This window comes from Anopheles nili, chromosome 2, assembly GCF_943737925.1.
Source record: "Anopheles nili chromosome 2, idAnoNiliSN_F5_01, whole genome shotgun sequence".
In the NCBI taxonomy this organism is placed as follows: domain Eukaryota; kingdom Metazoa; phylum Arthropoda; class Insecta; order Diptera; family Culicidae; genus Anopheles; species Anopheles nili.
In genome coordinates, this window is record NC_071291.1 from 14,368,415 (window position 1) to 14,385,433 (window position 17,019).

The window sequence follows — 17,019 nt, forward strand, 5'->3', positions numbered from 1 at the left end:
AATGGTATGCACTAGTATTCAACAGTGACTCGGAGGGTGTGGTTAAATCGAATAGGGTAAACCTCTAAATCCCGAAAGACCACATTTCGTTCGTTGTACAAAAGAACGTCCATCAAAAGTGAAAAAATAAATTCCACAATATCGACTTCCAGCAGCATATTTTAAGGTTTGCAAAAACTTATCATTTCATGTCCTTTTTGCTGAAACGGTTCCTAGAAAATTCATTCAATTTTTGTTCGTTGTGTGAACAGAATTGTAATAAAAGCGAAATGTATTATACAAATGATCACTCTTTTTTATGATACAATATTGTTTTGTTCATAGTGATAATCGAGGAATTATTTTGATTTTCTGTTATGTTTTGGATAATGGTAATATTTGTTGACAGAAGTTGCGTGATGCCTACTGCAAAACATGTGATAATTTAATTTTATATCATTCGTTTGTCTAATATACCTTATGCAAATATTGATGATCATATATTACTGCTTGTCAGAGGAACTAACATTCCATCATTTCTCAATCAAGAACTTTTCGATGAAGAATTTGGCGAAAGAATCATTGGTGATGGAGACGCCCAGTGTTTTGATGTTTAGTAGAGGTGGAAGGAAAGTCTGACGGTTAAGTAGCTAAATTACTTATTCGTGACTATACTATCTTTCTTTTGTGACTGTTTATCTTCAGAAGTATTTTTCTAAATTACCAGTGATGTTTGATAGTACATGTAAATAATTGTATGGATTCACTAACGATGGAGACGCCCAGTGTTTTTAAGACTTCATGGAGGCGCTTATTGCTTCAACACAATTAAGACGAATAAATATTGATATTTACCATTATGAATGACAAGTCAGATATTTTTACAGACTTTTAAACAAAAATGATACAAATAACGTTTCTAAAATGGTCAAGGTTTTAGAATTTACTGTTTGTTTTTTTTTTGTTGTTTGAGCTCAGGTTCGTATAGCCCCCAAAACTGGAAATTATATACACACCCAGCAGATATGGCAAGAATTTTCCATTGACAAACATTGCTTTATAATAATGTGTGTGCTCCTTACACCAATGTGAAGTTGATCACTGCTTTTAGCAATACTGATGACAGCGTGGCTTGGTGGTAGTAAATTTTAGTGCGCATAGTAATAACCGTTTCGACTACGGTTTGTTTTCAAGTATCCCAAACCGTAAGGTAGAAGTGTTCTACACCTGAACCCACTCATAGCTTCTAAAGGCTACAGGTGAAATTAATGTGCGCCGTCCTACAACGATTACTCCTGAGAAAGAAGCATGTCGTTCGTCATCCGAAGGCAGGAGAGGCTATGATATTCGAGCATCGGTGTGGTCTTAATGAAATGATGGAAATTTCTAGAAGGATACTTAAGCAACATAGTAGGCGATGCATAGTACAATGACTATACAGGAAAAAAAATCACCGTCATGGCTGTGACGCACCTGTTGTTCACTTTTAATTTTACACCGAAATAACGCTCAGCAGCGTAGTTAAAATTCTCGGGAGACATTATTGCGAAGCAGTGCTTGGAGGAAATATATTGTCTGGCCATGTTGGTAAGGCTACGCCTAGCATCAGTTGGTTACACGGTTGGTCACGCAGATTGTTATTGCCTCCGAAGGGAGTTTTGCAACTGCGAGCGTTGTAACGAATCCGTTAGATCAGAAGTTTGGGTTCTGGTGACTACGCTCCTTGAGCTATAAAATCTATGGAAGTTTATTTCAGGCTAAACTTTTGCTCTGCTTTGGAAGGAATGCCACTTCTTGCTGGTTATTATCATCTGTTTTGCCCTCGAGCGTAATAATAGGATTAAACATAGCCCTACAGTCCTTGGACGGTAAGCGCCGAGGTAGAAATGATCGTCGGTTTGGTTAGAGAAGCGGATTTCACTGCTGCTCGGTTCATCTCTTACGTCCGTCGTCCTGATGGCACGTGAAGGAAACGGGCAAGGAGCTGAGAACGATTCCTTTTCTGCGAGCAAAGTGTAGGGAAAACCACAAATCCGGATGCAGATAAAGCAACGACGACGTCTCGACAGGGGTGAGCTAATGTTTCAGAAAAGGATTATGACAGCTTTCGTCCACTTGGACGCCACTATGGAGTGGGCACTTTGCACAGGAAGTCTCATGGGCTAGCAAGCCGGTTCCGAGTAGGATGCTCGTGCATGATTCTCAACGGTGCTTCCATGTGCTGTATACCTATGTTGTGTTGTATATGTGTTGGTGAACACAGATGCACAGGACATAAATTGGAGCACTAGAAGATTCTTTTCTTTACAGTTTTTTTCAAGTAGTGGGAGTAATACATTTGTGACGTTACCAGAATAAATGTTGGATTCAATCTAATGCATTTCCAATCTCATCTGTTTGAAATATTTTGCCATATTAATTTAAAACAGCTTTTACTATTGCGAAACAAATAATTAACTATGAATAACTGCTAATGTTGGGTTATGGATTGAGAATAAATGAGTGGAGATTATTTTTTATAATGACACTACTCAAAGCTGAAGTATCGATAAATCAATAACTAAATTAATACAAAACCGTTTGTATTATTTCCAAAGTGTATTATTTGTTGTGGTATTTCCAAAAAACTCCAAGAATGTCACATACATAATACTGTTTTTGTGTTTGGCAACCCATAACCTACAATGTTAAGCATGTAGTTTCGGTTGTTGCTCGTGGCCTGCCTATGTTTGTTTGCCAAAATCCAGTGATCAGAGAGCGACATTAAAAGGGTGTTGAAAACATGGTTGTTATTCAAATTTTGCCAGCCCAAATTTGCCTTTAACAAGAGTACAGATTCCCAGGTACAAGAGCTAGTGCTTACGATATTTTCTTGCACTCAGGCGCAGAAGAAGTAATTGTGGCAACACTTTCAGATTGCAAGGCGTTGCGGTACTGTTGATGACGATGCCGATGCCGATGTTGTTGTTTTGATGCAGTCGAACAAGAGTTCCTACTTGACGCAGGAATGTAGCTGTGCCTCAGTTCATGTGCGTATGTGAACACGTCCACGTACGATGTCGTCACCGAGCGACGTCATCTAGCGTAAGCGCATTATCGTGTACACTGTGCAAGATGATGACGATGATGGATGCTGATAGGACGCTGTGAACATGCCAAAGCACTAATCCTCTCAGAGACAACCTTCTAGATGCCCCTCACAGATATCCTCTCTGGGGAATTGAGAGATAATGAAGAGATCAGTAGCGTAGAGAGACCTGACATATACCGTCTATTTTATCATGCATTACGGTGAGTGATTAAGGCTCTGTATTCAACCGTGCAAGGTATGCAAAGCTGCTAACCATCGTGTTCCAGTTGCTTTTATATGATTAATTTTCAAAGAATTGACACTTACGGCAAGTAGACTTGGCTGAAATATTAACTTCCTTGCTTTATGAATGAAAAATTTGATCCATGTGGTTTTTTACTGCCACAACGTTTCTCAATATAGAGTATCTAATAAGAATAATCTAGTGAATGGCTTATCGCTTCATTGAAGAGCCGACTTTCTCGCATCCGCTTTGCATTTTTCCAGGCGCCCTACTGCAAAATCAATTTCCTCTGTGCAGCGCGATGTGATCGTTAATTTTTATAGCTTTTGCCTCGCGATAATATTTTTCCGACAGTCACTGGCGTCAGATCATGCCGGATGGACAGCTAAAAGCAAGCCAGCTATGGAGGAACCGTAACGGCTGGTGAAAAGTTTGCACGACCATACTCATTAAAAAACAATTCACTAAGAAGTGAAAACCATTATCGAATATTAGCCGCCCGGCACCAGCAACATAATTCATTGCGCTCGCTGCGACAGATTGGCGCAAAAAGTGGGGCAAATAATAAAACCGAGCTCGGAAGCATAAAATTCCGCACTTACAATATTCGTATCTTACAGCGAGGGCAATACGAAAGAGATGATAACCGCAGTTAAATGAGTTTCTTCCCATCACAATGACGGTAGGCGGAACAGTCGAACGCCCAGCGCAACGAGAGGGTTTGTATAATTTTCCTACCATTTTACAGGACCGATAACTGCCTCCGACGGCATCGATAAGAGATACCCAATGATGGCGCTCCATCTACAAGTTCACCGAGGTCAAAATAAATTAAATTTCATCCGAGAAGTGCCCCTTGTTGTGAAGTAATTTGAAAACGCGCCAAAATTGAAGGTTTTCTTTTTCTGTTTGTTTCATTATCGCATGAAATCGAAAACCGTTATCAGCGCTCCAACAAGCCATTGCTTGACCAGTGCGTGGGACCATGACCGCAGGATCGCAGAAAGTTTGCACGCTTTGCTAACTGTACTAAGGGAAGCTTGGGCCACTTGGTGTGGCTGTGGAAATCAGACGATGGTACCGAACGCGCAAAATAAATTATGCATTCTGACATCGGCAGTGTTTGCTAATTAGCATAAATTATGATTTATCGCGCTCTGTGTTAATTGCTTTCATTTAGGACGGATTGGACCGGATTTCTTTTTTGTGCCCTTGATATCGTATGCATTCATTGTGGTCACCGCAGAAAATTGTTTGCTTGCGAAGAGGCATCTGCTTTTCCACCTCACGCTTTGTTGCATTCGTCCACTGGAGGGAAGCAATATTTGCGTGGGATGAAAATTCATGGCACTTTGAGAAGGTGGCCGGTTTTATTTATTCTCCCTTAGCTCGAGCATAAGGACGAAATGAAAAGTTCAGCGCCACGTGTCACTTGGAGCCTTAACCCGATGGTCATTGTGGTTTATAATATATATTTTTGCATCACCTCTCATTTCTCTTTCTCTTTCTCTAGAATTTTATTTACAGACACTATGCAATAGTTGGAAAACACTATCTGACAAACAAACCTGTAATGCGTTCGGCCAGGTGCAGCTTTCTGGTGCTTTTATTTCGATTTCCGTACCAGGAATGTTGATGTCAAGTGCATCTTCGGTGCTTGCTGGGCACAGGTTTCTTTCATTTGCATCTGAAATTATGGGAACAAGAGCTTTGGTTAGACAAATATTGTGTGTTTCTTGGAATAATTTCAAAATGCGTATTGTAAATATTGAAACTGTTCTTATTAAAAGGTCGACTCTGCGGATAATGAAACTGAACTGGATTTTGAGGAGTCTTGATGTGCAAATGTTTTATGATAAAATATTACAATATTTACGCTCGTATTATAAGAAACATACGAGTGACATAAACCAAACATGGAACCAATAAAGCACCCTGACGAGCGCAGGAAACGATCGAGCAAAGCCACGAAATATCGGCCCTGCGGTATATGTGGTTCGGTCATATTTTATATGCGTGTAGGCACATAGTTCATGAGCTGCGTCGAAGTTCCCAAAAAGAAGTGTGGGGTGGAGAAATGAAATAATACAAAAAACAGCCGTCCGTAGCATGGTACCGTTTGCTTTCCGGCCCGCTGCATCGCAGCTTTATGGCCATAATTTGTTAATGCTTCTCAATTAGTTTCCGCACGTACGGTTTCCGGATCGGTTTTCGATTCCGTGCCGTTGACGCTGGCATCGTTGGCAGGCCCATCGGAGCGATGGTCGTAGCAACCACAGTAGCGGGCGTATAAATCAAAACCAGTAAATCCGATAACGAGCGCTCGGTGCCGTTAGACGGGATCGCCAAAATCTTGGTCTGCGAGACGCTATTGGCAAGTCCTTGCGAACATCCGCACCAGACCAATCGTTGCCGTAAGATTTGGGTGCACGGAGCCTCAGATCGGTACGCCAGAGGCGGCTGAAATACAATCCTATCGATACGTAAATGGTGATAAATGTTCCTTTAAAAAGATTGCTGCAAATTAATTTCCGACGCAGAGCCGATTTTCCGCTAGACTTTCTACGCGCAACACGAAATCGGAGCTTCAACGTGCAGGAAGCAAAAAACCGGAGCAGAAAGCAGCAAGAAAGAAAGAGACATGAAATCGTCGGATCGTACCACAAAATGAACAACGATAATTAGTAGGATTATTTAATTATTATATTACGCCCTTCGGCTTCGTATGGTGGCCAGTGGCCTTACGACAGGCGCTGGTTTTGGGATTCTGTTGCATTTTAATGACGGTCATTTAATGGAATATGCCAACACATGGAAAATATGCGTCAACGGCCACGAAATTGGTAGATGGCAAAATATGTTCAGTTTCTGAAGAAAATTTATGTGTATAAAATTTAAGTTCATTTTTAATGAATGACAATGTTTATTGTTTTATGTGGCTGATTAACCTAAAATGTGAACTTCTAGCTTTATTTTATTTTTACTGCAATTCACAATATACAAGCAATATATTGGGATCAAAAATTGAGTGGTATTTATCAATCTTTCTTAGGCAGGTTTAAATGAAATTTTCTTGGAATTTTCAATCATATTTCTAGAAGCTCCAAGCTATTTATACGCTAAGGAAAAGCGCGTTCAAGATGTTTCAAGTAGTCAAAGCACTCGACTAGCAAATCCACATCTCGAATATGCTTTATAAGAAAAGTAATTGCTTTCAGTTTTTCTCGCGCTCCAATCTACCGGAACAGTTGGCGAGAATTGCTAAAGAAATTAATTTTCCGCGGAATTTTTCGGCAGTGGGTCGTGCTCGTAAATATGTTTCCACTCCGTTCAAGGATACCGGACTGATGAAACTCTTGGTATCGCCGTTCACTCAAATTGTAAAGTGCTCCCGGATGAACGACACGGAATGAAAAGTCTTCGTTGGTGTTGACTGATTTATTGAAACTCGACTTCACTATCGCTTCGGCCGAAATACAGCGTCGCTGATGAGCTCTTCATCGCGTGAAACTCCACCGCTGCGGTTACGGTTTGCTGATAATGACAATTTCGCGCCACGCTCGGAGGTCAATATGGTAAGCCTTTTATTTTGCGACCTGCGTTGAGAAGCTCGAAACCAAGAGCGCGATGAAAGCAGTCAACGAACTTTGCCACTTCGCGCACGAATAAGTTTTTAATTAATTTCCCATTATTCATTCAGTGTTTCGGATTGTTTTCGCAACGAGAAGTTTCAATGGTGGTCTGAAAATCAGCCGTTGAGATGTATTGGTAGACGATTTTTCTGACTCCGTGAGACGTTGCTACCTACCGCCACAGCCGAAGACCTACATCACGGAAATAGAGAGAGTGTTTTCTACGTTCTATGTTGCTTTCAACGCCACTGATTCGAATGCTTAACCTAAACAATGGCGTGGTGAATGGATGAAATTTGAATATTTAAGAAATTTGATTGATTACGCATGGAAAAACAAGAGGACGATAAAGTTGATAAAGTTATTCAATAGGTTTCACGTCAAGTTTTTTTTTGTTTCGTTAATTGAGCTCCTCTGACATGATAAAGTAGCAGCTTGAGAAGTGAAAAAGAGAAGTTGCAGCTTTTGATGTGAAACATAACCTTACGTCCAAATAGTAATGTGTGGTAATAGATTCCAGTCGACGTTAAAAACTGACAAGAGTAATTTGAAATAGTCCTAGTTATTGGATGAATGTACGCAGTTCTAGAAGATGAAATTAAAATATCTCTCATACAAAATTGTTTCGTATTTCTTGCTGGTGTTGCTAGACTTCGAGAATCGCGCCACGAATCTTGAACATCATCATCGCCTTCAAATGAACTCACTACTGCTATTTGCTAGATCGTATCTGCTTACCTCCACTTCGACCGTACTGTGCTATCTCGATCGAGATGCTCGTTCCACGGGGACAGCTTAATGTGACAAGCTCTCGATCACAGCCGGCCCGCTGATATGTGCGCAACGTTCCCGAAAGCAGTGCTGCAATGAAAAAGAAAAGAAAACAAAGAAACAGTCAGGAAATGCATGAATCGTACGTAGCAGGAATAAGAATCAGTAGGTGGAGAAGATGGACGCACCAGAAGCGAGCACAAAAATGCGAACGTCCATCATTCAGGCTGGCTCGAAGCCATGGCAGAATATGTGCACGCCATACACAAACAACGCGCACCAAGGCATGAAACCGTTGGGTGATGTTCTGTGAAGCTGTACTTTGAGCTAAGACAGTGGCACGTGTGCAGGAAAAATTACAAGACTCGCATACCAGAGTGCGAAAAGAGAGAACAAGAGAGTGAAAGTGCGAGGGTAAATGCGTGAAAAGAAAAGTGCGAGTTTCTCGCCAGAAGCGAGAGAAGAAAAATACGGTCCGTCGTATAAGAACATTAGTTTGTTCTGACGCCTTCGGTTCGAGTCCAGCGACAGATTGTTACAATGAGCCCAGAGGGTGCAGCATGTGGATGGAGATGTTACAGACTCTTGATAATCTCGTTGCAGATTGTATCCGATCGAATAATTCATGTCAACAAGTGCTGAAAATTGCGCAGTGTCACAAATGCTGTTTAAAGCTTTTTTCAACTGATCTAAAAAACGATCAACCCAGTGATCAAAGTATATATAAAGAGCAAAATGTTTCCATTCAAGAATTTCATAGCAGCTCTATAAGCTTACTTGAACAGTTTAACTTGATGTTTAACGACCAATGATTGTTTCTCCGAATGGACGCGCCAATTGAATTAGTCGTCTTTGTAACACAAACTTGTGTTAAACAAAATCGTTGAAAAAAGGAAAATTTTTTCGTGTTTTTCCATCGAAAAGCTTTGCTCAATCCACGGTAATAAATTATTGACACTCATAATACACCATAAGAGCAAAGAATTCATGCGCTAAAAACGACAACGAAGACATTTTGCAGTCAGGTATGACTGAATTCTATCATGATAATTTTCTTGTAATTCTGTCTAGAGCTTGTAATTTCCACGTAACTGAAAACGCTTACGAAAGATACAGATGAGATTGGAACTAAAACTCGTTGTGTGTCTATGGCGTACGCTAATGATTTAGCTATCAAATGTATATCCCAAAATATATTCAATGAATCATATCTGGAAAGTAGATATGGCCGTTTCCGTATCATAGATGCAACTATTTTCTTCCAAAGTGATAACTTACAAAATATTTGTTGAGTAATGCACAGCAGCTGGCTAGCTAAATTTCAACGATTTAATGCCAAAAATTCCATTTTCAGCTATGAGATAGCCGCGCCGACTCCGTTAGCTGTAACCACGAGCTACGACCGATATCCATATGTTGGGATTGCGCTTGCGGTTGGAATGGCATTTCGCTCGTAATTTTGCTATGCTGGAAGCTCATTGAAATAGTGCATCACAAGGTAGACGCGATACTAACGGCATGTACAATTTTTCACCATTGTAGCAAAAATTGCTTCGCTGGAACGTTGAATCCAAAATGAATGCTTCCGCTTGCTGGAATGCGGTCTGAATTTGCGATTCAGTTCGGAGCAATATGCAAAACTGCAAGTGGGAAACTGATACTGATACTAACAATACTGATACTAAGTTTCGATGAAGTTAACATCTCAACTATCAATACGTAAACTCATGTCTCATATTCAACCAAACCAATTCATACAAATTATCACAATCATCATCACATTATCAACGCTTTTCGTTTATTTAAAATTTGAAATTTTCATAATGATTCAATTGTTCAAATTAAACATCCTACGTACCAATTAAAGATCTAGGTTTTATTTGATATTTAATGGTACTGATAACAAAACGAAGAATTCTGAAATCCTATTATTTCAACTTCTCTGCCATCGGAATCATAAAAATGAAAAAAAATAAAATATCATTGGCTTGTATTTTGCTTTACAGACAATATGAGGTGAGGTAACTTAAAAAAAAACATAACTTTCATTCACTTGGCTGCCGTAATCTCAAACCAACCATTAATTAGCGTTTGGGAAAAGTTTTCTTCATTACAACTTTTAGTTTCTACTCTCACTTCTACCATTTTGCATAGGCCAGAAATTTAGTATGACTTTAATACGAAGGCGGAAAAGTTCATACTGACATTTAAAGCAATTCCCGATTTGATTTGTTCTACAGGAAGCTCTATAATATATATATCTGACAGCAAGCAAAAGATAGCCAAACCACTGATGGTAATTTTCTTGCTTTTCATGAAGGCTTGGTTTAATAGAATGAATTTTCTCGTTAGATAGGATATAAGAGAATCACTCATACAACGGCCGCTATATTGAAACGAAAAAAAAGGGCATTCAGCTGAGCCCAAACGGCTAACTTTTTCATTCAAATCCCTACAAGTGCTCTTCGGGAGGATTAGAAATTTTTCATGACTCTCAAGAATTGGACAAGAGCTTGATGGTTTTCTTGGGCACACACCGGTCATCGCAATCAATAGACGGAGATGGAGTAGAAGAGAAATTGTGATAAAAACTCTCGGAAGCCCCGAATCACTCGACGAAAGCTTTTTAGCTTCCGTTGCGTTCCCATTCATAACAAATACCCTCGCATGCTGCAACGCCGCGAAAATGTTATGCAAGGGAATTGAGAAAAATAACACCCTCAAAAGGCTATTGAGGGACGGTTTTGTAGAACATGCAGACTCAGCTTCCTCTAACTAGAGTTTTTCGACCGCCATCGAATGGAATGAGTGCAAAATAATGAAATGAGTGTTAATTGAAGCCCCATGACGAGTGTTTGATGCATAATTTAAGTCTCACAGTCTTCTGCTTTGTTAGTCGTGTATATCTCGTCCATGTGTGTATGTCAGGGATGGCGTGCAGTTTATACATTAGCCTTCTCGTACTTTTCGGTACCTTTGGATGCTACAGGTCCGTTTGAATTTTTTAACTCGATTACCACCTCGAAGACAAGCGACAGGCTATCTGAAGGACCATCAAGGACCATCCTCCGTGCTTTCATCTTCCATGCTAACTACAAATCATTGCGATACTTAACAGCTTATTCTGGAAATTAAATTTTTACAACTTTTCCGCTGATGGTTACACGGGTAATACATACTCGACGAAAATCCCTCCGACTCGAGCGGCCAAAGGGACATCGAGATGGCCTGTATCCCGGAGAAACCTGCGTGGGGAGGCCAAACCAAAAGAAGCGCACGTGAAAAAAAGAGCCACCTTATTTCTTCGCACACGGTGTAAGTTTTTCGCGCCATCGCTGATAAATCACCGACAACGAGTCGGACGACGCTGTAAATTATATGCTCCATTTCGCACAACTCCTGCAGCCAACTGTCGACCTGTGGAGGTGTGGTGGCGCTTTTCGAGCCTTGCTGGTGAAGCTGCTGAAAATGTGCAAAACAAAGGCAAACCCCAGCTAGATGGAAATGTGAACGAACGAATGAAAGAAGAAAAAATCGCTGCTCTTCGTGCTTCCAAAAAAGTGGACGGACACTTTTGACACGCATATATAGGCGCATGGGCAGGCACGCTGGCGGCGAGTGGAGCGGGGGAGTGTTTCAAAAGAAAAATGAACGAAAAACAGAGCTGAATAAAAACGCTTTAAAAACAGAGGAAAAAGTTGTGAAAGTCATCTTTTCTGGAGCCTTCCTAAGCAGTAATAGCTGTGTCATCTCGCAAACATCGCGACCGAGTGCGCCCTCCCATGACGGTTGCCGGGAAAATTCATGCCCTTCCCGCGCGGTCTCTCAATCGCGAGATTGGTGGAAAACGGACAAAAAGTTGACCGAAGTATTCCAATATAAATTGTTTCGCAAACAGCAACGGCGAAAGGTAGCACCAACCAAGCTGAGTTCGTTGAGAACGGTAAGGATCCAGGCTGGTAGCAGGTGCCGAAGGACGAGCCATCGGATGGAAGGACGATGGTTGATTGGGTGTGAAAGTAAATTTATATACGATAATGCATACCGGTTTGCGTACGCGTGAAGTGATAGCATAAAATACTGTGCGCCAATTACTTTCCAGGAGGACTTTGACATCGCACTTGTTAAGAAAATGGACCCCCTGGCACCGGTGAGCGTCTTTTGAACGTGGTTTAGGTATCTTCCACAGCACAATACATCGCCTAAAGAGTGCAGTTAAGCTCAAATAAATGGATATAAGTTATTCTACGTTTAATTTCAATTCGAATGTTGTGAAAAACAACGAGATGTTTTTTTTTTATTATGCATCCATTGAGAGCATCTCAAAGCACCATTTGGTAACAAACACCATGTTTATGCTCGATATTTCTAAGCGAAAATTCACTGTATGAACAATGATGGAAAGACCGCGTCATGGTTGTGTCTTGATTGAATTTTTAACATTCCTCTTGAATGGAATACTGCTGAAATAATTCGCTGTCACTCGTGTCAAGCCGTCAGGAAGCGTTTTGAAGTTTGTTGTCAATGAGTCAGCACTGACTTTTTTGTCGTCAAAATATGCTCAACATGCTCAACGGTTGGTAATGAAATTCAGTAAAAATTCACCGACTATGGTCGCATTTCATAGGCCATCAAGTGAGCATTTGGCACAATGGGAAAACCATTTAAGGGCATTATTAATATCTGCCATATGGCTTGCGTTGTTGTTTGCAGGCGATGGCAGCAGCGCTATTAAAATGAATTAATAGAAAACAGTTTCTCCACTGCTTTGCACGAAAAATTACTTTTTCACTAGCCAAAGAAATAGCAGTGAGCATTTTTGGTATTCTACGCCCAATGAATATGCACATTGTCAATGCTTGTGAGATTCGTTTTTGCGCATGAATCACTGTGAGCCACTTATTCGCATCCGCCATCAGGCGCTTGGCGTCAGCTTGGGTGGAAAAATTGCTTCCCCAAGAAGGTGCAGGAAGGTTTATTCTCGCATTTCGACAAAAGCGAATGCGATTGAGATTACAATCCTTGTAGCAACCCTTGAGAGCATAGCAGATTTTTTCTAAAATGTTCCTGTTTTTGCACTCTCAACTCTCATATCTTCATCCCAAACCACCCAAGCCACCGTGCATAAACGGCCATAATTGCTATATTCAAATGCGCGTTGCCGCAGAGTGCGTTAGCTGTTAAACACACCTACGGCATGATTTACCACCAATAAATATGAATAATTTCACGCTACCGGATAAATATCGTTCTCTGATAAGTCGAGCAATAAACACGGCATTTGCACGCATTTGTTTGTTTTATTCGCAGGGTTTGATTCATAAATTTTCTGATCACCAGACTCAACCCCGCTAGCGCGTGGTGAAATACGATTTACGGTTTGCGTACACTTCGCGCGGAAATGTATCAATTTAGCGAACGTCTTGACGGCGAAAACATCCGCCTGTAGCCGATTTCACATTATACGCGCTCTTCCGATGTGCGCCGGGCCGGGAACATTTTTTTTTATCCACATCCAGCCCAAACGGATGAGGTGTCGATTATGCAACGCCCATAAGGCGGAGACGCTGGAACAAGAGCCAAGAGTGAAAAATGGAAGCATAAATCAAACATTGCAAAATCGCGGAAACTCTGCGAGAGGCTGCCCGTACCGATCGTTTGCGTTTCCATCCGTGCAACGGAAATGCTCGTTTCCTCGGAGTAAGGCGCTAGCCGGACGGAACGTCGGCCGGACGGAGTCTTTGTTTTCTAGAGCGCTCGGTGCCTGAAATCGGTGGCCTGAAATCGAGGAGAAAAATCGGTTTCCGGTTACCGTTCCGGTTGGACCACGCGGAAATATTTGGCATCTTCGTCCATCACCACAAACGCCTGAAGGGAATGATGTGCGTAACGTGAGTCGCTGCTTGCGGTGTAGCAAAGTGAACCGGATATTTGGGTGATTTCAAACATATCTCCGGACACGGTTGAGATCGTACCACACACACACACACACAAAGCAAACGAAAGAACAGTGTTTCTTTACTCTTGCGTTCGAAGCAAACTGTAGCAGTTGCGAAATGAAGGATATGAAAAACACCTAAAGGCAATGATTTCAATGATCACGAAATCAAGTACAATTCTTTCGCTCGCTTTAAATTTACGTGCGTTAAGCATCACGATGGGAAACTGTCCCGATTACCAGGAATTCGGCATGTGTGGGCATAAGCGCACCAAGGAGATAAGAATTAACAGTATTCTTAATCCGATCACGGCAATACGTAAAACTGTCGTAAAAACGTTCGATCGTTCTCGATTGGCTTCGGGGCTGAGAAAGCCGTGTGGTTCAGCGGCTTACTCGAGGTTGGCTGGTGAGTGAAATGTGCACCGCTCAGCTTCACCCCATGAGAAGCATCGATTGGCCCTTCGTCCCTTCGGGCAGACGCAACGATGTTGATGGTAATCTGCCATGGCTGCTTGTAGCTGGTTCTCTCACGGAACCCCCAAGAAGGCCCCAGCCTACGCCCTTTCTTCCGCACCCGAGGTAATCGGACTATACCAAGAAGTTTATCATCCTGAGATAGGTTAGATTTGCTCCAGGTTAGTCCACCACCCCTTACTGCCCTTGTGGACTTTACTCCGGAATTGTTGTTGGTGGTTCGAATTGTTTTTTTTTTCGTCTCGCAATGCTACCGCGCTTCGGTAAACGTTTTATGTGCCTGTTGTTTCATCTGTTCGTTTCGGAAAGACACAAAAGTCGTGTTGCTCCATTCCGGAATGTCGTAGCATTTTGTTCCGTGTGTGTGTGTCCGCCTTTCCACGCAGTCACGGACGCTTCCCAGCACGGGCACGATGAATACGGTACCAGCGCGGTAGCGATGAAAGATAAATTTAAATCACTTTGATGCCTTTGTTCAACGAGCATAAACGTGCCCTAGATTGTTACGTCTTCGATTTTACCAGTCAGCCCGCAAAGCACGGAAGACGCGTTTTCCGTCGCCACGGTGGGAGGTCGAATGGTGCCACAACGCCAACGCGCCTGGTGTGGAAAGCGAGAAGGAGCTGACACGACCGTACCGTGCGTGGGTTGATGTGCGAAAATGATCAATTTTTCTTCTTCACCTTCACAAACGGCTGCGAAAGTGAACAAAAAACCGCCAAGCTGTGGCTTTTTTCGGTATCATTTTTTGTCTTCTTCTTCAAGTTTATTTGCAAAAAGGACTAACTGCTGGCACGAAAATTGCGATAGTGTTTATCAATTCACGAGCCAATTCATCTCATAAATCATGCAGCTGAAAGTATTTCCAACTATTTGGAAATATTCATCGTCGGTTCAATGATTGGAACAGTTACACATATTAATGGTTTCAGATAAAATAAATGTCTATGAATCGTGACATATGTAGCGTACCAAAGCGTACAGCCGCAGAGTAGTTTATATTCTAATATTTTATCTCATGATTAGAACAGCGACAGCTACTCTTATATGTGATGTGAAGAGTCTGCAAACAGCTTTCGGGGAACGTTCTTCAAAGACGTTGCCGCTCTAGTCATCGAGCTAAGGGAGAGGAAACTATTTCAACATTCTGTGTGAGTACATGCACTGCTAAATGCGCTCGTTAGGAGCTCCTTTCAGATTCATGAGCGCACAATTTTCTTTCGGGTTTGCATTTGAAATATTCGAATCGTACATCGTTTAAAGGGACGAGAAACTTGTGCGGTCACTTTTGGTTCGAAGAATCCCACCGCCGCTTGGTTTGCGAAGGAAAAAATCCACTCCGACCAAATCGAATGGAAAAGTTCGTTCCAATGAGGTCTGCTACTATTTTTTCCCTTTCTTATAAGCATCTTCTATATTCCACGTTCTATATTTGACTGGTGCGGCGTGCTGATTCTTCGATTTTCTACCCTTAAACCCGATTTTTCTTTTCTCGTTACAGCATCCACTTTTTCAGATGAAAAGTTTTCTGCCATAGCTTGATTTCCCTGTCCGTTGACTTTTTATTATTATTTTTTTACAACAATGCTCGTCAGTTGATCCAGTCGTCCGATACCTATTTGTAGATTACATTTCCCTACGATTCTTTATGTGGCTCTCGCTGTCAATCGCTCATCACCATGTTCACGCTTGGTGGCGGATGGGAATTTTATTGCAGAATTTTTGGACGAACACCAAGTGCAAGCAGAGCGTGACAAATTTCGGAGAAAGTTCTTAATATAGTTACGCTCCCGTTTGATATCACTCTTCCCAACACCCAGTCTACATTGTCACCAAACAGGCGAAAGCACTTAGAATACGACGAAAGGTGGAAAATTCTTGATCTACGTAAAATAAAACTATTATAATTTATACGAAATTTCAAACTCCGATAAAGGATAAAGTTTTGGCGTTGAATATCAACGTTTCAATTTAACGTGCGCTAGGTTTGAAAAGAATTTAATAATGTCAATAACACAACATTCCTGAACTGACGTGCTACGTGAACTGTCACGATAAATAGATCCACTAGCGAGTACGTGGATTCGACGTAATTCAATTAATTACACGATGAATTAACAAATCCACTCGTAATTTATTTCTTCCACTCACAGCTTACAGGGCTTCGATCGCACAGAAACTGCGTCATGCCGGAATGCTGTATTGAATGCATTTCATCTCGCAAAACAAAGAACGAAATCGCACAGCTGGTCGGGACGTGCTTTTTGATGAGGGCCAACATGTTTCAGTAACCATCGCTGCCGGTCTGCTTGTGCATGCAAGTCGCTAATCCGACCAAGATGAAGTGTCGAGAGGTAGAATGAAAAATGCAATTGAATAGCACACTATGCACCTAGCGTTCCCTGGTCGGAGACGTCAGATTGCTGCAGCTTTTTTGCGAGGAAGCATCTCTTCGACAGGATTCGACAGGCAACGCAGCATGACTCACGCTGCCGAATGGCCGAACGCAAGGTAAAGTGGAATTTAATTTGGCAGTCCCGTTCCCCGTTTCACGAAATTCGCAGCGGAAGTTTCAGTGAAGCTAGCGTAGTCTTCGGTCCGAATATCGCTTCTAGTGGTCCTGCGCTGCATGTGTCGGCATTCGTTGGTTCCACATTTCATCCTTCACCTGGTACGCTTTGCAGGACTTATCGTTGGGATCGTTTTTGTGTGCCATTCCCGGAGCAAGGGTTTTCTTCATGTGGTGCGTTAAAAATTCGAACGCCGAACGTGCGCACCAGTGACAATGGGTTGCTTTTCATACCGATCTGCCACTGTAATAATGTGCAGCACGTGCGCCAAAGTGCAATGTCTCCTTTCGAGCAAAGCTCGCTCCGTTTTCCCGGGCTGGATTACACCAGATGCATAC

At 41.8% G+C, this 17,019-nt stretch overlaps 1 protein-coding gene across 1 annotated transcript in view; it reads right to left on the minus strand.

Moving 5' to 3' along the window:
* LOC128732013 (protein eva-1) overlaps window positions 1-17,019 on the minus strand; it is a 59,281-nt gene that overhangs the window by 32,044 nt on the left and 10,218 nt on the right. The window contains exons 2-3 of the mRNA XM_053825171.1: window positions 7,664-7,786; window positions 4,862-4,980 (exon numbers count right to left, since the gene is read on the minus strand). Coding sequence (XP_053681146.1) covers window positions 4,862-4,980; window positions 7,664-7,786 — 242 coding nt within the window. The remainder of the gene's footprint in view (window positions 1-4,861; window positions 4,981-7,663; window positions 7,787-17,019) is intronic.